At 38.8% G+C, this 17,979-nt stretch overlaps 1 protein-coding gene across 2 annotated transcripts in view; it reads left to right on the top strand.

The window, feature by feature from the left end:
• Parpbp (PARP1 binding protein) overlaps nucleotides 1-17,979 on the top strand; it is a 43,616-nt gene that overhangs the window by 14,077 nt on the left and 11,560 nt on the right. For both annotated transcript variants that reach the window (XM_076919898.1, XM_076919897.1), the window contains exons 5-7: nucleotides 3,959-4,129; nucleotides 5,337-5,491; nucleotides 15,109-15,289. In XM_076919898.1, the coding sequence (XP_076776013.1) occupies nucleotides 3,959-4,129; nucleotides 5,337-5,491; nucleotides 15,109-15,289 (507 nt within the window). The remainder of the gene's footprint in view (nucleotides 1-3,958; nucleotides 4,130-5,336; nucleotides 5,492-15,108; nucleotides 15,290-17,979) is intronic.

Raw genomic sequence — 17,979 nt, 5'->3', positions numbered from 1 at the left:
CGTTTAAATGTATAAAGCAGTGTTCTAAAACATGGCTGTAACAAAGGGTTAAATAGTCAGAGAGTGATGTCCTTTCTCTAGGCTTACGAATACTCTTTATTTTAAAAACACGGAGACACTTGAGGTGTAGCTAAGTGGTAGAACATGTGGAACCTCTATCTGGCCCTGGGTTTGAGATCCTAGATTTCATCCAAAAACACAAAAACAAAACAAGGACAAAACAAACACACACACACACACACACACACACCCCCAAAAAAAAAAAACAACCCACTCCATCAAAAAACAGTAGCTTCTTTCTTGAGTTATATTTTCTTTTTCTATTCTGTTTTAAGCCAAACTACATATGATTCATTAAATCTATTTTCTATAATCATGAAAGTTCAGGCCGACCAGAGGCAGTCATTAACAGCATGCAGCTTTCAACCTCCCTTTAGTGTGAAAAAGTCAGAAAGCGTCTATAAAGTCTGATGAAGGCTCCGGTTAATGTTCTGAGCAGGCAGCTGAGTGAGGGCCAACTGTTCCACAGTAAGGATGCTTCCTAAATTTTCAGACTGACCCGGACTTTGAGGAAGTGAATGGAAATGGAAGAACAACCAGTTTGAAGATGACAATGTGGAAAAGAACCCACTGTCCTAAGAGAAACACCATCTCTGACACACTGACTGACACACAAAGCCAGTTATAGAGATCAGGCCCTGACAGGTGTCTGCTTTTAAGGGTGTTCTAATGAGGGAAGGTGGGAGAAACCATAAATATTCTCACATCACAAGGAGTTTGTGTCACATGACAGTCAAGTGTCAATACTAGCAGGAAGGCTATGCTCTTCTGCACATCAGTCTAGCTTTGGAAAGTTTCTCTTAGGAACAGTGCTATAACAGTGAAGGGTGCTGTATGCTTGCACATAGCTTAAAACAACACACACATGCACATGAATATGCACATGTGCGTGTGCATGCACACATGTGCCCACAGTAAAAAGAGACTTACTTTTATAAAACTTGATGTAGAAAATACCTTTTAATACTGTACAGCCAACAAAAGTAGAGTCATAAAATGCACACACTTCACTTGGCATCTCCAGAAACCATCAGCTGAACAGCACGCCTTCTCTGTTTTGGCATGTCTTGTCCTGCAGAGCTGTTCCCAGCCTTGCTGACATTGGCTTCCCCCTTTCACCTTGGGTACCTTGTCTCCTTTCTAGAGACCTTTGTAAGGCTGTGCCTGACTTACAAGGTGCTTTAGAAATCAGTATACTTAAGATTCTAAAGAGACTTTTGGGGATGCAGACTTGCAAAGGTATATTCTGATTATCAGATACATTTACTAATGGCACACCAAAATCTTCACATGGATGGATTTAAGAAATACTTTTTATTTTATTTTATTTTATTTTACCCTACTCCCCCTCATCCCCCAAAGTGTTAAACTATTGCTTTAGAAATTCTGAGGTAACAAAGTGGAGCATATGAAAAGGTTTCCTGCCAGGTCTTTAAGCAAATAAAAAATTCTTAATCTAATGAATGTTTTGTCATTACACATAAGCATTTATGAGCTAGCCAGGAACATTTTTAGCAAGGAAAGTAAGCAAAATTTTTTGTTTAGAAATCCTGACTTCAAATTATGGTTGGATATTTGCATCTCAGTAAGAAAGGAGACTTTGGGCAGAATCAATTTATTAAGCAAATGGAACAGTACTCCCATTTTTGATGTCTTGCTAAAGCTCTAGTCTTGTGGATTTTTTCAATTTGGGTTCTTGGTTCTGGATGTCATAACTGTATTTATGGACTGCTTTTCCAAGGAGCCTTTTAAAAACTCACTTGCACATACAAGAGCACAGAAACCATAACTGCCATGTTATCTGACCATAATGAAAGGGATGCAGGTCCAGCTGCAGCCAGAGCTTGAAGAAGCCCTCCGTCTGTGAAGACTCCAAGATGCTTTTCCCCAGTGAGTGTTTGCCCAGCAGCATAGATCAGAGAAATGGAATTTGTAAGCCATAACGAGCAATTTGTAGGTGTGGAAGCTTAAAGTTTGGCTTCGAACACACACACACACACACACACACACACACACACACACACACACACACACTGTTGTTCCTTGCAAAGAGCCACTTTTCTGACTTAGGCCAGGAGCAGCACTAGTCTGTGCATACAAACACAAATATTTAGAAGGTGGTTTGACAACATAATACCATATATGTTTAGTAAAATGACAGCAATAGATCTTTCCCACCTCTTTTGGCCTTACAACCTCTCTAGTTACAGGCTTTTGACCAGGTTTATAGTACCAGTCATGAATTCCATTCTGTAATATGAGTCACAAATCCAGTTGGAAAGTGCCTGGTTACACCTATAACGGACAACCAGCACCATTGTACCTGCGTGTACATGTTTCCTAGCATGTCTGTTTGGTAGCATGATACTGCTAAGTAAGACCACTGATAACCTTTCCCTACCAGTAGACTGCATAGTACCTTCTGGAACTATGCAAGGACTAATGAGTAGTTTTGCTCTAGTTTGAACGAAAGTGTGTTGTGTCTTCAGTGATAGGGTCTGATTCTCTAGTTCTGGTAGGCAAACGGGAGAAGTATTGTTCAGAGGGTTTGGGAGTCTCCTTGGCCAACAGTCAATAAGGAGCTATTCTACCACTTACACTGGGCTAAGAAGATTTAAATAAAGAAAATACTTTCCTTGAGTTTGGAGAGGATACATTATGGAGTTTCAGATTTCTGATGTTATTGGAATGTTTATGAATTTCTTGTTTTGACCATGAATTGAGCTCAGCATCTATAAATCTGTTATCTGAAGGAATGGGCTAGATTTCAAGCCCATTCTGTATATAATATGACAGAGCCAGAAACAAGTGATTCCAGATCTGTAGGTGGTAGTCGTAGTTGAAAGGAAAAGAACACAAAGAAAGTCCATGAAAAGTTTTTATTTTTGCTGTAGTCTAGTTGTCTTTCCTTCCTTCCTTTTCTTGATTATGCTTTGGTGTCAAATCTAACTTCGCTACCCAATGCTAGAATGTAAGGATTTTCTCCTATGTTTTGTTCTAAAAGCTGTTCAGCTATATTGTAAATTTAAATTTATGATCCATTTGAGCTCATTTACATAAAAGGTATGAGCTTTGATTGAGGTTCATGTGCTGCCATATGAATGTTGGAGATCTCTTGTCCCAGTCCCAGTAATGATACTGTTGCTATTTTGTACTTTTGTTGCTGTTTCTTTGTCTATCTGCTTCTGGAGTCTTTTCAAATTCTGCTGACCTGTCTATCTGTCTTTTTTTTTTTTTTTTAATATATATCTCTATCTTGATTATTATAATTCTGTAAAAACTCTTAAGATTATTTTTTATATTTAATATGTTTTTATATGACATATATTTCTTATTAAATTTGTTAACACTTCTGGAAGTCAGTTAATATCAACACTCAATAAATTTCATTGTTTTCTAAACATTTATTTCATTCATTTTGTCATTTTGTTATTTCATTATGTCAAAGTCATTATCTAGTAGTTCTCAGAAACTGAAGCCTTTAAGTTTAGTTCTGTGCTTGGCATCACAATAGAATGTAGACTTGGGTCCAGTGGCAAGATGGCTCTGCTCTAAGGTTCTGGTGACTGTGTCCTTGGCTGTTATTGCCTGGCAGGCTTATGCAGGGAAGAAAGGTGAACTCTCACCAGAAAGGCCTTCTTGTGATGTATCCTTTTGTATCATTTTGTAAGGGTAATTTTCCAGTAACCACTGTCAATAGTATTTGCTTGTTATTAAGTTCAGTAAGAAAGACTATGTTGGTTGTCAAATTTGTTTCCAGTTTATCTGGCTGTTTCTTTTGCTTAAAGAATGGGATGCAGTGTTGTGATTACATGATTCTATATTTTCTTACTGCATATTTAAAAAAAAGGTTTAGAACAATTGCAATAAAGAAAATAATGAATACTTTACTGTACAGGTACGGTTACTGGCAAAGAACATTTTCTATTCATACTTGAGCCTGCTAGTGAATTCAAGGAATGACCTAGCCCTGGCTTATGTTCTCAACATCCCTGATCGAGGACTGGGGAGAGAGGCCTTCACCAACTTGAAGCATGCTGCTCGAGAGAAACAGTTGTCTATGTTTTTGGTATGGATGCTTGCATTTTCAGGACTTGTAATTATAATGAAATAATTTTAAGTAGTTAATTTATGTTTTATTTTCATATTTGAAAAATCCATTGATTTTTAATTTTTTCTGTGTCTTCCAAGTTTATCAAGTGAGAATTTCTGTTAAATGGTATTTCCTACAAAAATATATTTCATACACCATTACCCCTAATAAATAAATGTACAGGTTTTCTCCTCTTTTCTCTTATTTTCTTCTTCCTTCTTTTCTATCTTTTCTTTACTTTGAGAGGCCTTGCTATGTGGCCCAAGTTGATCACAGATTCTCAATCCCCTTGCCTGTGTTTCACAAATGCTGGGTTATAAACATGTACTACTGTGCCTGGCTTCAATAGATTCTTCTTGAGTAAGTATTTCTAAGAGCAAAAATCGTCAGACATAGCATACGTGATGTTTACATGATGCGTGTCTGTGTATCAGGAGCTTTGAGAAGTCCTTCAGTGAAGTAACTTCCTTATGTCTTATAAACAGTAACCTTGTGACTTTGTCTGTGATTCCTCAAGCTGTTTTGCCATAGAACTTTCCCACAAATTACTGATATTCTATAATGTGCTTTTTGAAAGGTGATTTGGAAGATGCTGTTTTTGGAACATTTCCTCTTTTTGATGGAGATGTTCTTGTGTTAGCTGTCACATAAACATTTTTATCAGTGTTAAGACAGTTCTTTCAACTGCTTATCCCGGGATGTGAAACTTGGCGGGATCTAGTGGTTATCTGATACAAGTCTTATTTCATAGCAAAGATAAAATAAAGGTTTGCGCCCATTGGAAACAATGGAGTAGTTGACAGTGGAAATGGATTTCTTCTATGTAACAATTTCAGTAGCTAATTATCCACATAAGTGAAACTATATTCATGAACAAAATCTGTATAGTCAAAGGTCTGCTCTTAATATGAACATATTCCTTTATCCTTGCTTTGTCATCTGACCTGGCATGTCAGTTTCGTCCCCAGCTACTTGCCCTCGGTCTCACCCTACCTAGGATGGGGTCCATGTGACACTTGCTCCGGAGAGTATCTGCTCCTCAACATGTGACATGTTCCCTGAAGTGTGCTTCATTGGTGCTGCATACCTAGGATTATATAAATGTACCCAGCTTTAAGATCTCTACTGTAGCCTAACCTTCAACATCATTATAAGTTACAGAGTCATCCATTTTCCTTCACAGATGGCCACATCATTTATCAGGACATTACAGCTTGGAGGGAAAGGATATGCACCATCACCATCAAATCCTCTGTGGGCACATGTGAAAGGGCTGTCTGATTTTATTCATTTCATCGACAAGCTAGATGAAATTCTTGGAGAGATACCAAATCCAAGGTAATAATTTATGCATCATAAATGTTTATTGTTAATCTGCCTTTAAAACTTCACAGAATCAAAGATAGGAGTGAAGGTAATACTGGAATCACCAAGCATCAGACCAAAGCACAAGTAGAAGAAATAAAATACCAAAATGAAGAAATCATAACTACATGACCGTCCTCTCTAAATATCTGCCTTCTGTGTATGAAAACCCAAAGATATATTCAAATTGAGTTTGTTTAGTAAAGATGCTTATTATTTATAATTATATGGAAGAAACAGATTTTTCAGAACTGGAAATGGCAAAGTAATTTTTTAAAAAGTGTTTTACTTAGCAATAAAGGAAACCAATACCAAGAATGAGGAGGAAAATAGAAAAGAATGAATTCCATATTCTGGCTCTTGTTATTTTTCATCTTCTTACATCTACAAGTCTTTGGTTTATCTAGGATTTGTTTCATGTGACAGTAGAGATGAACATTCTTTTTAAATCAGAAAGATTTCTATTTATAATAAAGATATGTTAGATGTTTATAGTAATTTTAGGGTATTGGAGTAGATTGTACCTATTGGCTATTGTGGATTGCTGTCATTTTGATTGGTGAGCTGTAGCATTGTTCAAATAAAAGTAGCTGATACTTACTGAGCATTGCACTGGGCATTGTTTTAAACTATTTTCTGTAGATTATCCTTTGGTCAGTATAAAGTCTCAAGTGGTGTATACTGTTACTATTCTCAGTTCAGAAATGAAGAGACTGCAGTGTGGGGATCAAGCAATTTACCCTGGGTCACATGGTCATTAAGTGGCAGAGCTTGGACTTAAATTAGTCAGTTCAGTTCCTGATACACATTCTTTTATCTCATTCTGAGGAACTTACATCCACTTTATTCCAATTATTCATTCATTGAAAATTCCATATTTTTTTTATTTGAAGTATGTGTGTGCCTTTTTGGATGGGGAGGGATATATGTGTGCCATGACATGGGAGTGGTGGTCAGAGGACAGTCTACAAGAGTTCACGCTTTCCTACCATTTGGATCCCAGGGATTGAACTCAGGTGGTCAGGTTTGGCAGCAAGCACCTTTACCCACGGAGCCATCTTGCTAGCCCTCAATTCCATATATTTAACTGTTTTCTTCCAAGTTGCATTGTATCTTATATAAGTATCTATCACATAAGGGCGGGAAGGCGGCTGGTTATATCATATCTGTACTCAGAAAGCAGAGAGTAAAAGGAAGTGAAGCCAGGGTGTAAAGCTGCTAGATTCACCTGAGTGGACTACTTCCTCAGAGAGGTTTTGCAGCCTTCCAAACAACTGTCTCAGGTAGGCACCCACTGTTCCAACCTGAGCCCAAGGGAGATAGTCCACATTCAAAACATCCTTCTCTTTGGATTTCTTTCCTATTCACTTTTCATCAATTACTCATCAAGCTTGACAGATTTAATATTTGTGCTCCTAAGGGTTCATTCCTTCTGCAGTCTCCTTGGTCCATCCTCTGCCCCTGTGCACATTCCTTCTGCAGTCTCCTTGGTCCATCCTCTTCTCCTGCAGACATTCCTTCTGCAGTCTCCTTGGTCCATCCTCTTCTCCTGCAGACATTCCTTCTGCAGTCTCCTTGGTCTATCCTCTGCCCCTGCAGATATTCCTTCTGCAGTCTCCTTGGTCCATCCTCTGCCCCTGCGCACATTCCTTCTGCAGTCTCCTTGGTCCATCCTCTTCTCCTGCAGACATTCCTTCTGCAGTCTCCTTGGTCCATCCTCTTCTCCTGCAGACATTCCTTCTGCAGTCTCCTTGGTCTATCCTCTGCCCCTGCAGACATTCCTTCTGCAGTCTCCTTGGTGCATCCTCTTCCCCTGCAGACATTCCTTCTGCAGTCTCCTTGGTCCATCCTCTGCCCCTGCAGACATTCCTTCTGCAGTCTCCTTGGTGCATCCTCTTCCCCTGCAGACATTCCTTCTGCAGTCTCCTTGGTCCATCCTCTTCCCCTGCAGACATTCCTTCTGCAGTGTCCTTGGTCCATCCTCTTCTCCTGTCCACATTCTTGCAGCGTCCCCTTTAGTGCTCAGTGCATACCTTTGCCTGCTGGGCCTTGCTCAGAGTGGTGACTAGAGAGCTTCCTCAGCACCTTGGGAATTTTCTTTGTGTCTGCCCTGTTCCTGGACTTCACAGCTTTATTCTCCAGTGGAAAGCTTTACTTTGCTCACATGGCTTCTTAAAAGCAAGCACTTGGACAAGTGAGATGGCTCAGCAGGTAAAGGCCTTGCTGCCAAAACCTGATGACTAAGTTGGTTCCTGAAACTTACAGTGGAACCAGAGACTCACCTCCTGAAAGTTGTCCTCTGCCTGCCATGTGAGTGCCATGCGTGCTCTGCACCCCCACCCCGGACAATAAGAACAAAGGAATAAGGATACATAAAAGCAAACAAGAAACCAGCACATTTAGTCTCACATTTGATTTTATATGATCTTATCATATTTTATCTTGTAAGATTATTAATCATGTTTAACTTAAGTTAAACATACTAACTCACACATGTTCAAAGCACTTGGGAAGTTGAGACAAGAAAATTGCCTTGGGCTCCAGTATAAGACTTCTCTTAAGGGTGAGCACTAACAACAAAAGAGCAAGAAGAAAAGAATGAAATGTTTACCTGCTGTCTAGATGGTATTTGTTTATCTAAGGATTTTTTTGGTTAGAGTTTCATTTTGTCCTGTTCTGTGTTAGAGTATTCCCAGAAGGGACAGTGATTTGATCCTGCCTTTTCCTGCTTAAAAGTGAGGCCCCGCAAAGCTGTTCACCAGCTTTGTAGTGGGCTTCGTGACAGCAGGATGGCCAGTTGGCCCCGTGTTTAGGGACTTAACTCTGATGATGTCAGATACCTGTCCATCATTTCTTTGACTCTTTCCAAATGCTTCCGCAAGTCCATTGGTTAGAAAAATTCAGGCCTGTGATGGACGTGCAGATACTGAGCTCACAGTTCAGTGTGAAGATTTTCTTCCCTTTATTTCCCTTTGCTGGCCCAGGTTGGATCCTGCTTGCTTATTCTTCAGGTGACCCTGCCTTCCATGCCATGGTGGAGGAGGCTTCACTGCTGAGAGTAAGAGAGGATCTAGGGTACCAGTATCCCACATGCATGTGCAGGTTTTCAGCATCCCTTGCTACAGGGTCTCCAGGCTCTGAGCTTCTCACTGGTGGTCCTTGAACAGTGGCTTGTACTTACTGTTCTGGGTAGTTAGTGCTTTTGTCGATCTGCTTTCTGTCTTTCCATATTTTGGTGAAATGCTTCTACTATTACTAGTATTTTCTTCTGAATTTATTTTAAAAAATCTTTTTTTTTTGTTTTTTGTTTTTTTTTTTTAGACTTCAGTAAGGTTTAGGGAGAAAGCAAGATAAATGCATACATTCAGTTCAATAAATCTGTTAAAATTTCGGTTGGGAAACTTGACCAAATGGCTAGAAATGCATTTCTTTTACAGGCACCTAGTATGAGAGAATATATTTCTTCAACTTAGCAACCATTTATTTAAAGTATTCATGAATAATTGCCCCATCTTCTGGGGAAGACACTAAGGAAGTGGGCATCTAAATAATGTCTTCAGTTGGGAGTCTACTTAATTTTTAAATAATATGTAAATTTTATGATTCAGAATAGCAAGATTACTAAAGACTGGGTGGAAAGGATTGTGAGAAGGACCTACATAGGCCTGGTTTGTTAGTGCCTGTGATAAGGATGTTGGGAAAGCATGCCTGGGAAAAGGTTGCAGTTCAGCTTAATCTAAAGGATAAACTTGCTGTGAGCCAGATGTGGGGGTGTCAGTAACTTAGTGGATGTTTGCTCCACTGGTTATGCGTTTTCTCTTACAGTTTTACACTTTTTCTTGACTTGTACTTTATCCATAGTCTATAAGGATAGTAAGAAAACCCCAGTAAACTCTATTTTTGGTTCCAGTTCCTTCTCTTTTTTTTTTTTTTTTTTTTTTTTTTTTTTTTTTTTTTTTTTTTTTTTTTTTTGCTCAGACTCATGAAAAGTGATATTCTTAATTTCCCTCTTCTTTGTTTGCAGTCCTGACTCATTTCTTCCCAGGCAGAAAGTGTAAGTGGTTGTTGGTTGTCTTCACTAACATGCTGGCCCGGCAGTAGCACAGTCTCTGGCAGAGTGGAGTATACTTCCTGTTTACTCTCCTGCCTTCTCTTCTGTCCGTGCTCTTCTGGGATCCGGCCTTTGTTACCATCAGGAAGGGTCCACCCCTCACATGTGGTCACTTGTCAGAACTTCTCATAACTCCTGTGACTCCAGTTACCCAAGTTTAAGTCTCATATCTCCAAGCCTTAGCTAGGTTTGTTTGTTTGTTTGTTTGTTTATTTATTTATTTATTTATTTATAGCTTGTTTGCATCTCAGGTCTTTATCCCTGTAGCTACAGCCCTATCTCTGGGTTTTGCTGGTCTTTTCAATCCTATCCTTTTTTGTCTGGCCCTTTCACCTAGCTGAGTTGTTCATCATGCCTCCAGTCCTGTGTTGCTGGACTGGATAACAGGATTCATCCAGCAATCCTGTTAGTGCACTGATGCCAGTGTGATATTTCTGAAATGGTTATTGATAGGACTGGAATTAAAGACCTTCAGGATTCCATACTAAGTGTAGGACCAGACCTCAGGAATCATGGTCAGTAAGCAAAATATGTATAACCTAATGCACACCTCTCACTCTGGTGTCTGTCTCCTCTTTGTTCCCCCGCCTTACAACTCAAGAGATAGAGGTGGGTTGATTCTTGTGTCTGAGGGTAAGTTTGTGCTTATCTTATAAAGGAAGCATTATAATAGTCTTTTATTCCAAGGAAGGATGGAGATAGGTAAATAGGGAAGAGGGGCGGGGAGAAGAATGCCATTGGACATTCGTTGTCCTTGGCCTGTCTTCAGGAAGCCATTTTAGCTAAGCTGGCTGCATTTCTGAAGTTTGCCAGTAGATGCCACCATAAAATGCATGCTATATTTTTACCTGAAAACTGTCTTGGAAGCTTCAGTTTATATAAATTAATTAGGTTCTATTGTTAAGAATTAAAAAATGCTATACTTTAGGCTTACTACACAGCTTTTTAATGTCACATAGTAGGCTAAATATGTGGTTACAGAATATTAATTTGGTTGGAAATTACATGTCTCATGTATTGTTAATTATTATTTTGTTTGAAAATGTTTCAGAAGTGTTTTTATACTACTTAATGCACCTGTAGTCATATTTAATTTTTAAACGTATTAAAGCAAATAGTTATCAAATTCTCGAATACCTAATGGCAGAGCCAGACAGTGTATTTAGTAAAATAAAGAGTAATAATTTAGATGAAGATGTTTGTTCATATTATTGCCTAGGATTTCGGCCAGCCACTTGGTTTTGAACTGTGCTTGTGGTTGCCATCCTCACTGTTTTCTGCTGGGGACTGTAGTGTGGTGAGGGGAGAGCTGCGGGTTAGTTCTCTGATCTAGGTCTCCTCAGAATGTTTATCTCAATCAGCAAGAAGGTGTGTTTGGGGAATAGCTCATTCTTCTGTTCACTTCCCAGTCATGCCCCCTCTATCCTTTTAGTCTCATTCTCCCTCACAAGCTTTTGTTCATGGTGGAAAGCCAGCCCATAGCACGGAAAGCCTTGAGGGTTGGTTAAACACCTCTGGAGCTTCCAGGTTCTAAAAGCACCGGCTTGAATGAAGCTACTGGATTACCAAATAGACAGTAGCGAGTCTAATGGTTGGCTTGATTAGGGAGTATATGAGTTAGTCATAGCAGCAGTGTTTAAAATGCTTGCCAATGCCTAACATGTTAACCTTGGCAAGTAGCTGGAATATAAGTCTTGTAAGTCTTTTCCTAGAAACAACTCTGGCAATGAATTACACCATTTTGAGAATTTGTTCTTATAGAAGGAATGGGAGAAAATAAATGATAATGTTCTTCCTAATATGTGAAAATTTTATTCTTATAAGTTTGAACTAAGACATTCTTTCATCTTTAATCATCCTTTGACTCTTTATGAAATTTTTTGTTAGTTTATTTGTAGCGTTAATAAACATGTAATTGACCTAGCTACCTCAATAAAAGGATACACTTAAAAACCACTTGGAAGACCATCTTTAATAAAACAAATTTTTCCCAGGCCAGTAACATTATCCAGCATTACTTTAGGGCAGAGATCCTGTGACCTGTAGCTACTGTGCTGAAATTTCCCTATTAGTATTTGTATTATCACTTTAGAGGGCTCCTTAAATGAGGAATCACATAGGATATAATATGCATAGCACTTCACAACTGTGAGAACAAGTCTAGTGTAGTTAGGGGAAAAACAACCAGAATTGGACTTACACAAACATTATTGACAGTACTTAAACCATAAAATGTTGATACAATACATGTCAGAGCTATGTATGCATATAGTGTATGCTATAGTTGTCAGATTTTTTTCGATAGTCATCCTTAATGGCCCTAAACAAGCACTATGATCAACTAATACTAGTCTTTTTGTTTGTTTGTTTGTTTTTGGTTTTTCGAGACAGGGTTTCTCTGTGTAGCCCTGGCTGTCCTGGAACTCACTTTGTAGACCAGGCTGGCTTCAAACTCAGAAATCCACCTGCCTCTGCCTCCCAAGTGCTGGGATTAAAGGCGTGCGCCACCACCGCCCAGCAGTACTAGTCTTATTTGAAAGGACTGATTACATATTTGTCAATTCTTGTACATCAATAGCTAACAATCAAGTCATTAACATACATAAACACGCATCATGTAAAGAAAAGTAAATTGCTGTCCCTTAGGCATAGTAGTAGCAGCTTGTCACTACCAAGCCACATCATTCACATCATTGAAGTCTGTAAACCATGACTTTTATATTAATCCTGAGTGATGATAGAATGACTAAAGAGATGTATCATATATTATAAATAATTTTTACAAATTAATGAAACCAAAGTACTTAACAGAATTTACTACCAAAACTCTTTCAGAAGAGTAGTTCCCAGAAAAAACAAAGTGCCAAAGTGCTAACTATGGATTCGTTTTGGCTATAGTTCATCCAATTTGTCTGTTCTTTTTGTAGAAATATAAGTTTAAGTTTGTAATAGCTGAAAAGAAAGTTCTTATGTAAGTGAAGTGATTCCTAGAACCAGCCTAGACTTCTTGTTACAGAAGTAGGACAGACAAAGTACCAGGAATTACCCTTTAATTAACAAAAATTTAATAATGCTGGCTAACACATAGGCCAAGAATCAGGTGAAGAAAATTCCAAAAGGCAAGTCAAAAATGGAGCAAGTCACATAGTGGACCTGGTGAACTGGAGATTGTATTCTGTGTGTGTGGCAGGTACGTGTGGTGTGTGTGTGTGTGTGCGTGTGAAGGTGTGGACTTGTGAGTGGGAGCTAGAGATCAACCTCTCTAGGAGCTGTTCACCTTGTATTTCGGGCCTGGTCTCACTGGCATCTGAGTCTTGCCTAGTAGGCTGTGGTAGCTGGCCAGTGAGTCCCAGGCATCTGCTTTCTTCACCTTCCTAGCTCTGTGATTACTCGAGCACACCACTACACCGGGCATTTTATGTGTATGCCGGGCATCAAATTCAGGTACTCATGCTTGTGGGATAATCATGTTACCAATAGTATGGCACAGGATTGCTGCAGCTCAAATTACAGGTCTAATACAAACATGTAATCACCCAGCAGGGATGATCCCTCAGTGTAAAGATGAACTAAGAATGAAGACTGTCTAATCCAATAAAAGGGTTCCTATAAAAACCTAGTTATTATAAATTGTCTTAGCATTCAATTTAAGATTGAGGTGAGAGCTCGTGCACCATCATGTCTTTGCAGCCCAGTATTTGATGAACAGTTTAAATTAGTGTGGCAAGAAAATTAAATGGAGGTCAAATAATTAAAAGAAATAAAACTATTTGGTAGTGATATGATTGTAATGGTTCAAAATTCAGAGACTCTAAAAGAAAAACATTAAAATAAGCAGTGGAATTTAGCTGTTGCTCTGTTTATAATGAATAAATTCAAAACAATCTTATTTCTATATTGCGCCTCTGTAGGAAAAAGCTTTAGAAAAGTTTCCCCAATTAGAAAGTAAAAAGAGTAAATGTAGTAAGAGTCATAGTAACTCCCCCTCCTGAGGATTACAGCAGATGAGGAGCTCTCTGTCTGCCCCCCCCCCCCACCTTTCTGCTCGATCAGCACCTGACCCCCAGAAGACAATGCTAAACAAATTTGCCTTCAGGAAAAGGCCGTTTATCCTGCTCACTTGCCAGTCATAGCTTACCACACTAGCTCTTTCCCCGGGGAGGACTGGAGATATTTGAAGGTTTTCCTCCAGTCTTACCAGACTCAGTGAGATGTCTGCTCAAGATGTAGATCCCTCCCTCAGAGCTGATTTTTGCATGAAATGCTTCCCACATTGCTCCAGCATAAAAGTCACCTGTGGTACCAATGCAGTTACATAGCACCCTTCCTGGAGAAAGTGACTCAGTAAGCTAACATTAGGAGGTGGTGTTTCAAACAAAACTGAATATGATTCTTATGCTAGGAAACGTGGCAGAGATTGAGCTAGTGAGCTGCCATTGGACTTTCAGTTCTTTCTCTGTGATTGTCTCAAAAATTGCCCTTTCCCCTTGGCCCAAATATTTACCTCATCAATCTTCACACACTTGTTAGACTACCTGAGATGTATAATCTGGGCATAAGATATTCAGGATAAAAGCTTCAGCTGAGAGGTTGTCCTTTGTGCTACTACAAAAGAGCAGCTTAGTAGCATGGCCTGGGTACAGAAAGGCAGAGCTGTCATGACTCCATGTCACACCAGACTGCCGTCTCGCTGGACACAGCCTTGCTAAGGATGCCTCATGACTTCAATGGAAACCCTGCTGCTATTGTTGGACACCTCTAGTTTTTTCTTCAGAACAGACCAAGATCCATCCTCCTGTGCATCTCTCACTGGACCTATGTCAGTCCTGTAGAGCAGGAGCTGCAACCCAAATTCAGGCATAGAAAGAAACATCGATTGCAGGTTTTGAAAAACACTAGTCTAGTGTCTGTAGCTGGTTTAGTTTTTAGTTTGCTTTGGATCAATATTGACTTGCTTAATTTCCTCTTCTGTATATAATAATTTTTCACATATGGTATTAGAGTATTTCTTTTGGGTTAGCTTTCTTCTTTCCTCCTCCTTTCCTGGGATACCATGTGACCTAGGATAAGTTATTCAATTTTTATGAGACTCTATAGCAGCTTATTGAGTTGGTTTTAAGATAAATTAACATTCTAGGCTATTCTAGGTGACTGTTTTTGTTGTCTTAGTATTGTGTACATACTTTAAGTATTTCAGATATATAGAAATTCATCTTATCTGTCATTATATTTTATACAGTTAAAATAGTTTTTCAGCTTTTATATCAAGGAAGATGTAATGTATGACATCTTGGGTTTTAGAAAACCTTTTTGTTTCTCATGGCTTTTATTTTTTCCTTAAATGCTTTGCTGTTTGATGTATAAGATCAAAGTTATGTTTTTGAAAGGTGTTGATGAACACTGAGAAATAAGTTTGAAGCTTATCAGCGTATTCTTACTTATAAAACTATTACAAGTAAACTCTTATTTCTATTTCCAGCCTTGCAGGGGGTCGGATATTATCGGCGATAAAGATGCAGTTGATCAAAGGCCACAGCAGTGGGGAGCCTTTTTATAAAGCAGTAGAGGAAGTTGTTCAGGATTTGAATTTGAGGATTAAAAATATTATTAATTCTCAAGAAGCTGTAGCTGTCAGTGCCACCAACATCAGTCCTGTCCCGGTAATGGATTTATTCTTTATTGTCCTATGTAAAACATAATCTCCTCTGCTCATTGCAGAAATTATTTGCTGTTGCTACTTAAGTCAGAAGATGTATTTTCTACATTTTAATTTTCTCAATAGGATTATGTTCAACTTAGGGCAAATCATAGCATCTTTAGTGAAAACGTATTTGTTAAAAAGACATTGGATAATCTCTGGTATCTTTTAATACTTAAGGTGCTTAGAGCTACTTTTCAATAATTATTCCTATAATACCATTCTCTTTCTATTTACTTAGATTCAAAATAATAGTCTTGTTTTGACCAGTACTCTTCTCTCTGCAAGGCAGCAACAGTTCCAGTAAACCAGGTTTTGTAGTCAGAAGTTTAGTTTTCATTTATAGAGCTATATAATTTTTTATTACTAACTATATTTCCAGTTGATTACAGTTCAATCTTCCTTATACTTGAGAATCTTATACGATATGCATTTCTTCCTTGGCTTTCTTGCATCAATGGTCAGTTTTAATAGATTATTGCTACAGAAGTGAGCTACCATGACTTTAAACAGAACAGAACCTTAGAGTATATATTATAATACATCTGCCTTTTTCTTTCTTTTTTTCTTTCTTTGTTTTTATTTGAGGTGAAGTCTTACTGTGTAGCCCAGGTTGGTTTGGAACGCCCTGTGTAGCCCAGGCCAGTCTCAAACTCTTAGCATAGTCTTCTGATGCTGGAATTACACATGGAAATGATTGTGCCTGACTGTATTGTAGTGTTTATTTGGTTAACAAAGGCCCTTTCCTTAGGTGTTACCTTGGCAGGCTGTACAGGAAGGAAGACTTTTGCTTTTCCTATTTATTCATTCTTTCATCCACAGGTCTTGGTGATCATTTTTTTCTATTTTTCCTGAAAAAATGTGGCTTCTTAGATTTACTTCAAAGGCATCATGGGGAAGATTCTGGGATTTCCCCCTATTTATTTCATGCCAACATTTTGAGTGATTATGTTGGCGCAAAACATAAGGGTTTGTATGTGAGTGTAAGCCAGGAACCACCGCCATCTCAGATCGCTCAGTGCCAGCCTCTTATATCCAGGCACCAGAATCCTGACACAAACCACCTGTTGTTAGTTTTGTGTTTCCCACTAAATCACAAATCTTGAAAATCTAATCAAATGACATTCATCGAAAGTACTGTTAGCAATGTGGCACCTGCTGACACTGATAGATAAACTGTGTGGTAAGTACCAGATCATGGTAGGCTCCTGGTTTTACTTTGAGTAGCGCTATACATTACTGTTCATCTGGCGGCCTGAGCTGCCAAATAGACAAAAGAAGCCAAATGATGAATCTTGAAGGGACTGGCACAGGTGCCACCCAAAAGATTATCTCTGATATTTAGGCATAGTGTCCCTCACCCCAGATGGAAGGGCACTGTCACTACTCTTCTTTTGCCAGTGAGTATGTCATGAACATAGACAAGATAAGCATCTCCTCAGAGTCCTGCAGTGGACATAATTAGTGGAATATTTTCAACCTAACAGAAATGCCTGTTTGTGCACCTGTATGTAATTTTGCATTGCAGATTACCTATCACATCCATTTATTCTGTCTGATATCTACATATCACATCCATTTATTCTGATTACTACGTTTCCAGCTCTTCCTTTATAATCCATCTTCTTTATCTCTAGTGCTGTTTAGTTCAGGCTATTTCATTTCAAAACTAATCTATTGTGTTCGTTTAGTCTGCTGCAGCCATGCCCATATTTGACAAATTTTATCCTAAAATATATTTTACACATTGCTATTGTTGGTTTTTCTGAAGTATAATTAAGATTATTGTACTTGCTTAATAAAGCAAGATGTTTTACCTTTGTAGCAGGCTGAGCCAGACCATCAGTGCATGGCATGCAGGGTTCCTTCAGACTCCTTTACTGGAACTCCCTCTCACCCACCTAGGGACCTAGGCTTCTTCTCCTCCTACCTCACCTCTGAGCTCCTCTCTCTGTGACTCCTCCCTGAGGCTGTCCTTCACTTCATACAGCATTGACCATTGTCTTTCGGGTGCTTGCACCACAGTGTATGTACACACTGGAAATATCACAGCACTGTAATGAAACTTTGTGATGAAGGTACCTTTCTTTGAAGGTACTGGTTTTCACCTTTGAAGCTTTAGTTTCTTAAAATAATGCTTAGAGCATAGAATCATCATGCATTTCCATTTGATTAAATCTTTTGGTTTTGCCTTGTTCAGACCAGGTCTCATTATAAGCCAGGCTAATCTTCAAACTTATGTAACTGAAACTAGTCTCAAACTCATGTCCCTGCCTCCCCGGTGAGGGGCATAGGCATGCACTACCACTTCTGGCTCTTAAGCATGTCTGAGTTTGTTTTGGATTACCAGAACTCCAGCCCCCTTTTGTGTAAGAGAAAAAGTACACAGAGATTTAGAGGTAAAGTCATGGGGTTGAGGCCTAACTAGATAGTGATTAGATTTTTCTATCTTAAAGACTAATGTTCCTTACATCAGAAACAAATGCCTTCCTTTGATGATATTCGTATATGTCTAAAAATGAAGGAAAAATGTCTACATATCTTATATCCAGTTTTTCTAGCTACTTTCTGCGATTTCAGCAATAAATGAAGAAGCGTGCCATTTGAAATAGAAACGTGTGGCTGACTCACCCAGCTGCTGTGATTATTCTG

This window comes from Arvicanthis niloticus, chromosome 22 (genome assembly GCF_011762505.2).
Source record: "Arvicanthis niloticus isolate mArvNil1 chromosome 22, mArvNil1.pat.X, whole genome shotgun sequence".
Taxonomy (NCBI): Eukaryota; Metazoa; Chordata; class Mammalia; order Rodentia; family Muridae; genus Arvicanthis; species Arvicanthis niloticus.
Note: the sequence above shows the minus strand (reverse complement) of the source record. Positions and strands in the feature narration are given on the sequence as shown.